The sequence below is a fragment of the Dipodomys spectabilis genome, unplaced genomic scaffold, assembly GCF_019054845.1.
Source record: "Dipodomys spectabilis isolate Male_0828 unplaced genomic scaffold, ASM1905484v1 ptg000363l, whole genome shotgun sequence".
NCBI lineage: Eukaryota > Metazoa > Chordata > Mammalia > Rodentia > Heteromyidae > Dipodomys > Dipodomys spectabilis.
The window spans coordinates 2,177,901-2,190,827 of NW_024871040.1; the positions used below are offsets into that span (position 1 = coordinate 2,177,901).

The window sequence follows — 12,927 nt, forward strand, 5'->3', positions numbered from 1 at the left end:
TTTGGGTGGCCTTTCTGTTTTATTTTTTTTTTTAATTATTATTTTTTAAAGACAGGAGGTATGTGCGTGGAGTGTGGATGTTTGCTTGTATTGTCTTTTTTTTTTTTTTTTTTAAAAAGAATGTTATAAACTGGTATCAGGAAAAGTCTGAACCAGCTCCCACAGGGCAGTGTGACAGAAGAAAAGTCACCACTGCCACTTTGTATAGGGAGGCAATAAGACTTGGGCCTGGGGAAGTGAATTACTTGAAAAATAAACTAAATGCAAGAAAGTAGGAGTTGCAAGGGCAGGAGAGGAAAAGGAACCACAACCTTTTTTTTTTTTTTTTCCCAACCTTCTGGACTAACTTGAAGATTTGGGGTAAATTTGGACAAGAAAAGAAACACCATTCTTTTGAAGTAGATTGAAGCAGTGATTTTTAAAACAAAGAAAGCAGAACTAGAACATATGAAATTTTTAATCCTTTCTTTACAGGTTACCTAGACCACTTTTGATTAAGAAAACTGTAGAAAGTTAGTAACTGCCACAAGCGAACGCCAGGCGGTGGCACATGTCAATTTTCCACAGAGTCCTGCTTTGCGGGGTGTCTGAATGCACTGCTCGGGGTCTCTGTTCACACTTGCTGGAATCGTTCACGGCAGATTTTAGTCCACAGGTCGCTTTTCCCCATATTTCTTTGTAAACTCTTCAGCGTTCTTACAGAATTTTTTACGGTCCTTAGAGTATTCTTCAGCTAGGTCAGCCCGGAGGGGGTGCTCGGGCTGGGGATCGTTCACCAGTGCTATGAGGGACTGGATTACTGCCAAGAGAAGGACAAGGCATCGGGGGTTAGAACAGACTCAGAGAGTACAAGAGGCCGCTGATCTCAGGAAACAAACTCTTGACTTCTACAAGGACTAATGAAGAAAAATTAGTCTCTTTTTATTTAAAATTTTGGCTCACCAGAATTCAACCTATCTTTCCTCTGTAATCAGAAGAAAAAGTGATTGGTGGCAAACAGCCAACGTTAGAATGGATATCTGAGTGAAGCCCTGAGCCTCTGGGAAGGCTTCCTGACTTGACACCTTGGGATTCCCTGGCCCTGGTCACTCCCATCCACCTTCTGTATGTTGAAAACAGTGAGTGCGCATGGTCCCCCCATGCACACATAGTCATTTCTCAGATCCAGACTGGGTAATGCATGTGCTCAGGTGGTACTGTACATAGTTCAATACAGTTTCAATCACAGTGACTGAGTGAGCAGGTGAAGGAAGGGAAAGGGGAGTATAATAAGGCTGCACTTGTCCATGTGCAATGAGCTCATCCTAGTGGAACCCAGAATCTTCTGAATCTGGAAGTAAAATGAGTTGGTATACTTCATCCAACTACAGAGAGATTGACAACTATCAGCAATATGAGACTGTCAATGCCACAGGTATTGACAATGCTGTGTCTGTGTTACTTCCCACTGACAAGTTCCTGGGTCAAAGGTGCCTCTCATCTCTGGATGTTGATGCTGCAGATTCCTCTCCCGGGGACCCAGGCTTTGCATCTATCATTACAAAAAAATGGAGTAAAACACGAATACTGGTTCAGTTATGCAGAAGTATAACCAGTAACAACACATGCTGAGTGAAGCATGGCACAAAGACCTCTATCCCCAGCACTGCCTATTAATGTCACTAAGTAAGAAGTAGAGGTCATCAGAGAGCTCATGTGATCATGATGGGCCCAGACGGACATGGGGAAAGTGTAGAGCTGGCAGGGTCCAGGATGAGTAGGAAAGATGGGTGGGTGGACACAAAGGGTAAGCTCTGAACAGTGGAAAGATGCCAAGGACCTAGAAGGTCTTATGAAGGCCAGAACTGATTCTCGAATTCAGACTCAATACCCTTCAGAGTAGACACTTTCTTGTGACACACCTTGTACCCACCTCTAAAGGAAGCATGTTTTTGTCTCTTTATTTCAAGATCTTCCTTTCTACATTTTATTATCACTTGACTGAACAGACACGATAAACACATTTTGTTTCTATTTTTTCACTGCTATGCACTGTTAGCCTAATATATGCATACAGTCAATATTTTTGTTTGTTTTATAAAATTCATTGTGCTTGTACTAGGGCTTGAACTCAGTACCTGGGCTATCTTTGAGCTCTTTTGTTCCATGTGAGCACTCTATAACTTTAAGCCACAGTGCCACTTTTGGTTTTCTGGTGGTTAACTGAAGATTCCCACAAGTGTTCCTGCCCTGGCTGACTTTGAACTGTGATCCTCAGATCACAGTGGACTGAGTAGCTAGGATTAAGGTGTGAGCCACTGACACCCAGCTCACCCCAACTTTTTGATGGCTGAAGATGAGAATCTCATTGACTTTCATGTTTGGGCTGGACTTTGAACTGAGATCCACAGATCTCAGCTTCCTGAGTTGCTAGGATTATGGATATGAGCCACCAGCTCCTGGCCAGTCAATTTTACTGTTGAGTACATTTCCAAAGATTGCCTCATGGAGGTAGGCAGTGTGCTAAGGGCACGCTAGGGATATAGTTCAGGGCTATATCCCTACTCTTTAAATACATTTTTCAGAGACAGGGAATATCAATGACTCATATGAAAAATCATGTTTATTTGCCATAAACAGAAACCAAGCATTAATAAATATCAAACAGGGTAAAAAGTGTATCTTAATGGTAGAGTGCTTGCATAATAGGTATGAGGTCCTGAGTTCCATCTCCAGAAACAGAAAATAAAAAGTATATCCAGGTCTCCCTCACTTCCTGTCTGAGCAGGTCCAAAATCACACTGGGGAACACACCTCTCTCAAGGCCATTTTCATGCTTCTTTAAGACCTACCCTTGGCTTGTTGACCATGGTGTGTTTCAGTATATGCTAAGCTTTTCTAACACTAACAGATACGAGACTGCTCCCTTTACTTTGTTGTTTTTGATTTTAGGCTTGGAAACTTTAACCAATTTACTAAGAAGCAACAATATATGGTGGCTTCCCTATCTTTTTTCATGATTAGAAGTGGTTCTAAAATAGAAAAATTATTGCCTCATTAATACTTTAGTAACCTCACTGGGCTAAGGGCAAGCCAAATGCATTGTGAAGGATATTCAATAAGCTTTCAGGATTTCCTGCTCACTCTGCTATAGATGCTCAAGCTCTCTACTTCTGTGACCATCATAGCACCTAATTTATTAATATAACATCATTTAGTTATTAGCACCTGATTTTTTTTTTTGGGGGGGTCATGGGGCTTGAACTCTGGGCCTGGGCGCTATCCCTCAGCTCTTCAGCTCACGGTGAGCGCTCTACCACTTGAGCCAGAGTGCAGTGGCACTCCTGCTTTCTGGTGGTTTATTGGAGATAAGAGTCTCACAGACTTTCCTGCCGGACTGGCTTTGAACTGTGATCCTCAGATCTCAGCCTCCTGAGTAGTTAGGATTACAGACATAAGCCACCTGCGCCGGGTTTAGCACCTGATTTTTAAAAGATAATCACCTTGCAAGTTGATTATATATTTCGTTCTTTTCTGGGGGACTCATTTTTACTGCAAGTCTAAATTAAAACAAACTTATGTAGGCTGGGAATATGACTTAGTGGTAGAGTGCTTGCCTAGCATGCATGGAGCCCTGGATTCGATTCCTCAGTACCACATAAACAGAAAAACTGGAAGTGGTGCTATGGCTCAAGTGGTAGAGTGCTAGCCTTGAGCAAAAGAAGCTCAGGGACAGTGCCCAGGCCCTGAGTTCAAGTCCCAGGACTGGCAAAAAAAAAAAAATGTAATCTTATGAATCTCATTCTTTGTTTCTTTGGGTACATTTCTGGTTCCTCAGCTAAACTATAATATTGACAGCAGTAAAGAACTTGGTTTTACCAGAGAGAACCCTGACAGCTGCAAACTATGTTTTCAAGCTAACCACTATTGCTGTCTTATCCTCATCATTTTTCACATACAGAACAGTGTATTCATCATATTCTACAACAGTCTGGCCCTGGATTCTTCATTTTTCTTTCTTTTTTCTTTTTCTTTTTTTGGTTGGTCGTGGGGCTTGAACTCTGGGCCTGGGTGCTGTCCCTCAGCTCTTCAGCTCAAGGCGAGCGCTCTACCACTTGAGCTACAGCGCCACTTCCGGTTTTCTGGTGGTTTATTGGAGATAGGAGTCTCACGGTCTCTCCTGCCCGGGCTGGCTTTGAACCGAGATCCTCAGATCTCAGCCTCCTGAGTAGCTAGGATTACAGGCGTGAGCCACCAGCGCCCAGCTTCATTTTTCTTTTCTTTTCTTTTTTTGGTGGTTGTGCGGCTTGAACTCTGGGTCTGGCACTGTCCCCAAGCTCTTCAGATCAAGTCGAGTACTCTACCACCTGAGCCTCAGTGTCATTTCTGGTGGCTAACTGGAGATAAGAGTCTCCTGGACTTTCCTGCCTGGTCTGGCTTCGTGATCCTTAGATCTCAGCTTCCTGAGTAGCTAGGATGCCGGTGGCTCACGCCTGTAATCCTAGATACTCAGGAGGCTGAGATCTGAGGTTCAAAGTGAGCCCAGGTAGGAAAGTCCATGAAACTCTTATCTCCAATAATCGACCAGAAAACCAGATGTGGCATGTGGCTCAAGTGGTAGCATGCTAGTCTTGAGCTGAAGAACTGAGGAACAGTGCCCGAGCCCAGAGTTCAGGCCTACTACATTGAAAAAAAAGGGGGTGGGGGAATAACTTTACCTCAGCGGTAAAGTACCAACCTAAACCAAGCATGAGTCCTTGAGTTCAAGCCTCAGTCCTGCCAACCTTACCTCCTACTTGACTATATTATTTTATTTTTTTGGGTCTGGTCGTGGAGTCTGTACTCTGGGCCTGGGCGCTGTCCCTCAGCTCTTCAGCTCAAGGCTAGCACTCTACCACTTGAGCCACAGCACCACTTCCGGCTTTTTTCTTTTTGCTTATGTGGTGCTGAGGAATCGAACCCAGGGCCTTAGGCATGCAAGGCAAGCGCTCTACCACTAAGCCACCTTCCCAGCCCTTGACTATATTATTAAAAATAAATCTTGTAAAATTTCCTCCTTGTTTTTCTTAAAGACAGTTCATTTATTTTTTTGTTTTTGTTGGTCACAGGGCTTGAACTCTAGGCCTGGGCGCTGTCCCTCAGCTCAAGGCTAGCACTCTACCACTTAAGCCACTTCCAACCTTTTCTGTTTATGTGGTGCTGGGGAATCAAACCCAGGGTCTCATGCATGTGAGGCAAGCACTCTACCACTGAGCCACCTTCCCGGCCACACAGTTCATTTATAATAGAGGACATAAACACTATTTCTTGTTCATGGAGATCCAAGGCTCAATTCTCATATGTCAGTGGTACCTTCCTCCAACCCCAAATGGAACGTGATAAGGCATATAAATTAGACTTACCCTATTTATTATATTGTTTGAGTGCTTTCTAAATCTTATATACTTATTTGCTATAAGATAATGGTTTACAGGAGATTGAAACATACTACTGATAGATGTGATTTTTCTCTTCATATAATCTTACTCCTGTATTGTTTGCAATATGGAGATTCAATATAGAGCTGGCTTTAATACCAACTGTATTTTTTTTTCGGCGTGTTGGTTGTGGGGCTTGAACTTTGGGCCTGGGCCCTGTCCCTCAGCTCTTCAGCTCAAGGCTAGTGCTCTACCACCTGAGCCACTGAGCCACTTTGGTTTTCTGAGTGGTTTATTGGAGATAAGAGTTTCATAGCCATTCTTGCCTGGGTTGGCTTGGAACCACAATCCTCAGCTCTCAACCTCCTGAGTAGCCAGGATTACAGGCATTAGTCACCGGTGACCGGTGATCGGCCACCAATTATTATTATTTTTTTTTTTTGGTCGGTCGTGGGGTCTGAACTCTGGGCCTGGGTGCTGTCCCTTCAGCTAAAGGCTAGCTCTCTACCACTTGAGCCACAGTGCCACTTCCAGGTTTTTTTCTTTTTGCTTATGTGGTGCTGAGGAATTGAACCCAGGGCCTCATGCATGCAAGACAAGCGCTCTACCACTGAGCCACCTTCCCAGCCCACTAACTGTATTTTATACAGAAAACCTCATTTGGCCATCAAACTGAGATTTTTTTTTTTTTTTTTTTGATCTTGCCAGGCAGAACAAGTTAGCCTTGAACTCATAATCCCCCGCTTAGTCTCCTAAGTGTTAATGATTACAGGCATGTGTCACCAAGCCCTGTTCTTTTTTTTTTTTTTTTGTCGGTCATGGGGCTTGAACTCTGGGCCTGGGCGCTGTCCCTCAGCTCTTCAGCTCAAGGCGAGCGCTCTACCACTTGAGCCACAGCGCCACTTCTGGCTTTTTTTCTTTTTGTTTATGTGGTGCTGGGGAATCAAACCCAGGGCCTCATGCTTGCAAGGCAAGCGCTCTACCACTGAGCTACCTTCCCAGCTCCCCAAACAAAACTCTTTACATTCTTTCTTCTGCTATTATTCCTTCAGTATACTGTTTTTCCTTCATGCTATTTTTGCTCAACTTTCAGTGCTTATATATAGACTTTCAGTTTTTTAAAACTGAGACTTAAATTCATATACCAAAAATGTAACTCATTCCCAAACACAGTGGGTGTTTTTGGGGGGGAGGGACAAATTCACAAAGTTGTGCAACAACATCAACATTTTTTTTTTCTTAGCCATAGGACTTGAACTCAGGGCCTGGGTGCTGTCTTTGAGCTTTTCACTTAAGGCTAGCACTCTACAACTTTAAGCCATAGCTTCACTTTCAGTTCTAGTGGTTAATTGTAAATAAGAGTCTCACAGCCTTCCCTGCCTGGGCTGACTTTGAATAGCAATCCTCAGATCTCAGCCTCCTGAGTAGCTGGATTACAGGCCACAGGCGCCTGGCTCAATATTTTATTCTTTTTGTTGGTCATGGGGCTTGAACTCAGGGCCTGGCCACTGTCCCTGAGCTTCTTTTTCCTCAAAGCTAGCATTCTACCACTTCAGCCACAGTGCCACTTCCAGCTTTTTCTTTTTATGTGGTACTGAGGAACTGAACCCAGGGCTTTATGCATGCTAGGCAAGCACTCTACCACTAAGCCACATTCCTAATCCGTCAGCTCAACACTTTTTTTTTTTTTTTTTTTTTTTGCCAGTCATGGTGCCTGAACTCTGAGCCTGGGCACTGTCCCTCAGTTCTTCAGCTCAAGGCTAGTGCTCTACCACAGCACCACTTCCAGCTTTTTCTGCTTGTGTGGTGCTAAGGAATCGAACCCAGGGCCTCATGCATGCAAGGCAAGCACTCTACCACTGAGCCACCCTCCCAGCCCCCACTTTTTTTTTCTGGGGGGGTGGTCAGTCATGGGGCTTGAACTCTGGGCTTGGGCACTGTCCCTATGCTCTTCAGTTCAAGGCAAGAGCTCTACCACTTGAGCTACAGTGCTATTCTAGTTTTCTAGTGGTTTATTGGAGATAAGAGTCTCATGGACTTTCCTGCCTTGGCTGGCTTTGATCCATGATCCTCAGATCTCAGCCTCCTGATTAGTTAGGAATACAGGAGTGAGTCACTGACACCCAACTCAGCTCAACACTTTATTATCACTCTCAAAAGAAAACCCAAGCCGGGTGCTTGGCACTGTGGTTCAAGTGGTAGAGCACTAGCCTTGAGCTGAAGAGTTGAGGGACAGTACCCAGGCCCAAAGTTCAAGCCCTAGGACCAAGAAAAAAAAAAACAAAAAAACCAGTCTTCTCAGTAGTTACTTCCAATTCTTTCTGTGGTCAATCACTAATTTATTTTGATTTTATAGATAGATTTGTCTACTGGACCATCCTATAAACTATTAAACATTATTATTTATGGTTATTATGTTCTATAAACTCACCATGAACATTGAATTAACACTAAATTATTGATCCTAGGGTAAATAAAGAGGATCACGAGTCCTACAAACGGGGCTGGGAAGGTGGCTCAGTGGTAGAGTACTTGCCTTGCATGCCTGAGGCCCTGAGTTCGATTCCTCAGCACCACATAAGCAAAAAGAAAAAAGCCGAAGTGGTGCTGTGGCTCAAGTAGCAGGGAGCTAGCCTTGAGCTGAAGAGCTGAGGGACAGTGCCCAGGCCCAGAGTTCAGGCCCCACGACCAGACCCCCCCCCCCCCCCAAAAAAAATGAGTCCTATAAACTTCTGTTTAAACATCTACTGTTAATATACAACCATGTTTTATATGTGTTTAAAGAAACTTTAGTTAAGCCAGCAAAGTGACTCAAGCCTGTAATCCCACCTACCTAGAAGATAGAGATTGAGGGATTGTGGGTTAAGGCCAATCAAGGCAAAAAAGAAGTTTGTGCCAGGCACTGGTGGCTGAAGCCTGTAAGCCTAGCAACTTAAGAGCACAGTGGTTCAAAGCCAACCTGGGCAGGAAAGCCAGTGAGACTCTTATCTCCAACTAGCCACCAAAAAGCTAGAAGTGGAGCTGTGGCTCAAGTGACAGAGCACTAGTTTTGAGAAAAAAAAAGCTGAAGCATAGTGCCCAAGTCCTGAGTTCCATCTGGCAAGAAGCAGCAGCAGCATGATTAGGACAGCAACTATTTAGAACAAGTTGGCTCAAGTGAGCTTTGAGTAGGCTTTGCTTTGCTTCTATAACCATCACTCTTATCTGTACACCCCAACTTCAGACTTGCTACACATTTTTTTTTTTGGTCGGTCGTGCGGCTTGAACTCTGGGCTTAGGCGCTGTCCTTCAGCTCTTCAGCTCAAGGCGAGCTCTCTACCACTTGAGCTACAGCGCCACTTCCGGTTTTCTGGTGGTTTATTGGAGATAGGAGTCTCATAGTCTCTCTTGCCCGGGCTGGCTTTGAACCGCGATCCTCAGATCTCAGCCTCCTGAGTAGCTAGGATTACAGGCGTGAGCCACCAGCGCCCGGCTTTGCTACACATTTTATCCAAACAAGCAGCCTGGCCTGGAAGGACTTCCCCATAGGCCTGGCTAAATAGGGACATCTGACTATTAAGGTAAGGTTCCTAGGAATGGGTTGACAAGACACTCATTAGCAAATGCAGTTGTAGACTTCCACTAGAACTAAGAATCCAGGGACACCAGTCTGGCCCACCAAGAAATGAATCAAGCCATCATAAACATCAACTTCCATACTATCAAATGTCAAACCCACTGGAGATCACTCCATGGTTGGGCATCTAGTAATTACACCTATTAACTACTTAGATGTGACTCCATTTTTTTCTTGTGAAAGGATTTCAATTCTATCTTCCAGGATTCCACAAAAAAATAATTGCCAGAGTCACTGAAAAACTTCACTGCAGCCTGGCCAAGGACAGCTTTCTCCACTCTGTAACCTAAATAGACCTCATGCTCATTCCATTATTTAGACTAAGACTTCAAAACATAATCCCTGAAATTAATAAAAATTAGAATCCATAATAAAATTTTGTTATGGGCTGGGAAGGTGGCTCAGTGGTAGAGTGGTTGCCTTGCATGCATGAGGCCCTGAGTTCAATTTCTCAGCACTACATAAGCAGAAAAAGCTGGAAGTGGCACTGTGGCTCAAGTGGTAGAGTGCTAGCCTTGAGCTGAAGAGCTGAGGAACAGCGCCCAGGTGCAGAGTTCAGGTCCCATGACCGGCAAAAAAATAAAAGAATAAAGTTTTGTTACTTCCAAAGGACAAGAGGGAAGGGTAATCAAAATACTTTTACCACCAAATAAGTATGACTGTGTCACCCAGACACATGGATGCACACAACCACACCCAATTTCAGAAGAGTTCCAAGCAGATTACAGCCAACTATATATTCAAGTTTATGCCTTCAAGTCTACCCTTCCAAATCCCTCCCTCAAAACACACACACAGAACCACAGGACTTTGGCTCATACCCTATGGTTAGCCTGAAATGACTACATCAACCTCTCTGTTTTGTTAGTTGAGGGAATTGAATTAAGGGCCTGGGTGCTGTCCCTGAGCTTTTCTGCTCAAGATTAGTGCTCTATCACTTTGAACCACAGCTTCACTTCTGGTTTTCTGGTAGTTAATTGGAGCTAAGGGTCTCACAGACTTTCATGGCCTGGGCTGGCTTCGAACCTCAGACCTCAGCCTCCTGAGGAGCTAGGATTACAGGGGTGAGCCACCAGTGCCTCACTCCCTCTGCTTTATGAAGTCAAAGTTCAGGTGCTAAATGTTGCATGAGCCAACCTGAAATACCACTCTCTCTTCTAGGTAATACTACAATACTTTGCCACTTCCAAGGACCAGTGCTCACACCCCCTTTGCAGCATTCGCAACAAAACACTGGGTTTATCTATGTCTAGGGGACCAATGGAGCAGTCAGAGAAGGGCCAACTCAATACCTTCCCAGGTCTACACAAGCCCCCCCAAAATAGGTCGGATCTCTGCAGTACTTCTACATACACTTGAGTTGGTACAGTAGGATTTCTAGACTATATCTGGCATGGCATTGGAAGGGATTCTCAAGCCTCATCTCCACAGTACATCCTTCAAAAAGCCCTATCCAAGGCAGACAAGATTGTACCTTACCTTGGTCAGTCTTGGTTGCTGGCTTCCAGTTCTCAGCACTAATGACGGGCAGACAGACCTGCCCTTTTTCATCAATGTTGGGGTGATAGATCTTTGTTTTAAATGTGATCTTCGGTGGTTTGAATGGGTACTCTGCTGGAAAGTTGATTTCAATTCTGAAGGCCCCCTTATCATACGGAGGGTTATCCTGGCAGGAAAGAAAGTAAAATGAACATACCATTATAATTCATATAGCTGTGGTCAAGATAGAACTGTTATTATTCATTTAAAAGATTATTTCTAGGGTTGGGAATGTGGCTTAGTGGTAGAGTGCTTGCCTAGCATGAATGAAGCCCTGGGTTCAATTTCTCAGTACCACATAAACAGAAAAAAGCCAGAAGTGGCACTGTGGCTCAAGTGGTAGAGTGCTAGCCTTGAGCTCAGAGAGGCTCAGGGACAGTGGCCAGGCCCTGAGTTCAAGCCCCAGGATTGGCAAAACAAAAGATTATTTCTAATGTTGCATCAACCAAAATCCTGCCTCCAACCCCCCCCAACACAATAATTAGCTTTATTTCTTCGTTTTTTTGTAGGGCTTGAACTCTAGGCCTGGGCGCTGTCCCTCAGCTCTTCAATTCAAGGCTAGCACTCTACCACTTGAGCCACAGCACCACTTCCAGTTTTCTGGTGGTTAATCGGAGATAAGAGTCTTATGGACTTTCCTGCCCAGGCTGGCTTTGAACCATGATCCTCAGATCTTAGCCTCCTGAGTTGCTAGGATTACAGGCATGAGCCATAGGCACTGGCAAGCAGTATTTCTAGAACAAGTGTCCAGTAAGCTGTGCACACGACTTACCCTACCCCCACCCCATCCTGGGTGCTATCTCTGAGCTTCTTTTGCTCAAAGTGAGTACTCTACCACTTCCAGGTTATTTGAGTCATTTATTGGAGATAAGGAGTTTCATGGACTTTCCTGCCTGGGCTGGCTTCAAACCAAGATCTTCAGATCTCAGCCTCCTGAGTAGCTAGGATTACCTGCATGAACCACCAAAACCTGGCAACTTTTTAAAAAATACTTTATGCAGATGCTATGAATATTTGTTAAGAGAGGCACTAGTGGCTCATATCTTCTTCAGTACCAGCTACTTGAGAGGCTGAGAGTGTAATGATTATTGTTTGAGGTCAGACCACAGAAAAGTTGAATATAACCACAGCTGGTGCAAGTGGTTCACCTGTAATCTTACCTACTCAGGGGGCTAAGATCTGAAAATTGTGGCTTGAAGCAAGCTAACATTAACAAATCCGAGACTTTTTTTTTGTTGTTGATCGTGGGGCTTGAACTCTAGGCTTGGTCACTGTTCCTGTACTCTTTAGCTCAAGGCGAGTGCTCTACCACTTGAGCCACAGTGCCATTTCTGGTTTCTACTGGCTTATTGGAGATGAGTCTCACAGACTTTCCTACCTGGGCTGGCTTTGAACCGTGATCCTCAGATTTCAGCCTCCTGATAGGATTACAGGCATGAGCCACCGGTACCCAAGACTCTTATTTCTAATTAGCAAATAAAAGCCCAGCCAGGCATTGGTGGCTCACACCTGTAATCCTAGCTACTCAGGAGGCTGAGAGCTGAAGATTGTGGTTCAAAGCCAGCTAAAGCAGAAATGTCCCTGTGAGACGTTTTTGTTGGTCATGGGGCTTTAACTCTGGGCCTGGGTGCCGTCCCTGAGCTCTTCAGCTCAAGGCAAACACTCTACCACTTGAGCCACAGCGCTACTTCTGTTTTTTTAGTGGTTTATTGGAAATAAGAGTCTCATGGACTTTCCTGCCCGGGCTGGCTTTGAACTGCGGTTCTTAGATCTCAGCCTCCTGAGTTGCTAGGATTACAGGCATGAACCACCAGTGCCCAGCTCCTGTGAGACTCCTATCTCCAGTAAACCACTCAAAACCCAGAAGTGGAGCTAGGGCTCAAGTGGTAGTGTTCGTCTTCAGCAAAAGAGCTCAAGGACAGTGACCAGCCTTCAAGTTCAAGCCCCACTGACAGACAAACCAACCAACACACCTAATTGTTTGTTTGTTTTGTACTTGCCAGTTCCGGGGCTTTAACTCAGAGTGTGAGCACTGGCCCTGAGTTTCTTTTTCACTCAAGGTTGGCACTCTACTCTACCAACCTGAGCTATAGCACCACTTCTGGCCTTTTCTGTTTATGTGGTGCTGAGGAATCGAACCCAGGGCTTTGTGCATGCTAGGCAAGCACTCTGCCACTAAGCCACATTCCTAATTTTTAAAACCTAATCACCCTAAGCTCACCCATATCCTATTTGCTCAGGAGGCTAAGATATAAGGATTGCAGTTTGAAGACAGCCTGAGCAGGAAAGTCTGAGAAACTCTTCAATTGATTAGCAAAAAGGAAAACAAGGTGGCTAAAGTGGTAAAGCACCAGCTGTGAGTAAAAAAGCTGCACG

At 44.6% G+C, this 12,927-nt stretch overlaps 1 protein-coding gene across 1 annotated transcript in view; it reads right to left on the reverse strand.

Annotated features, from left to right (window-relative positions):
• Positions 1-439: 439 nt before the first annotated feature.
• Ube2l3 (ubiquitin conjugating enzyme E2 L3) overlaps positions 440-12,927 on the reverse strand; it is a 66,765-nt gene continuing 54,277 nt past the window's right edge. Inside the window, exons 3-4 of the mRNA XM_042666197.1 lie at positions 10,492-10,678; positions 440-799 (exon numbers count right to left, since the gene is read on the reverse strand). Coding sequence (XP_042522131.1) covers positions 645-799; positions 10,492-10,678 — 342 coding nt within the window. The 3' untranslated portion in view covers positions 440-644. The remainder of the gene's footprint in view (positions 800-10,491; positions 10,679-12,927) is intronic.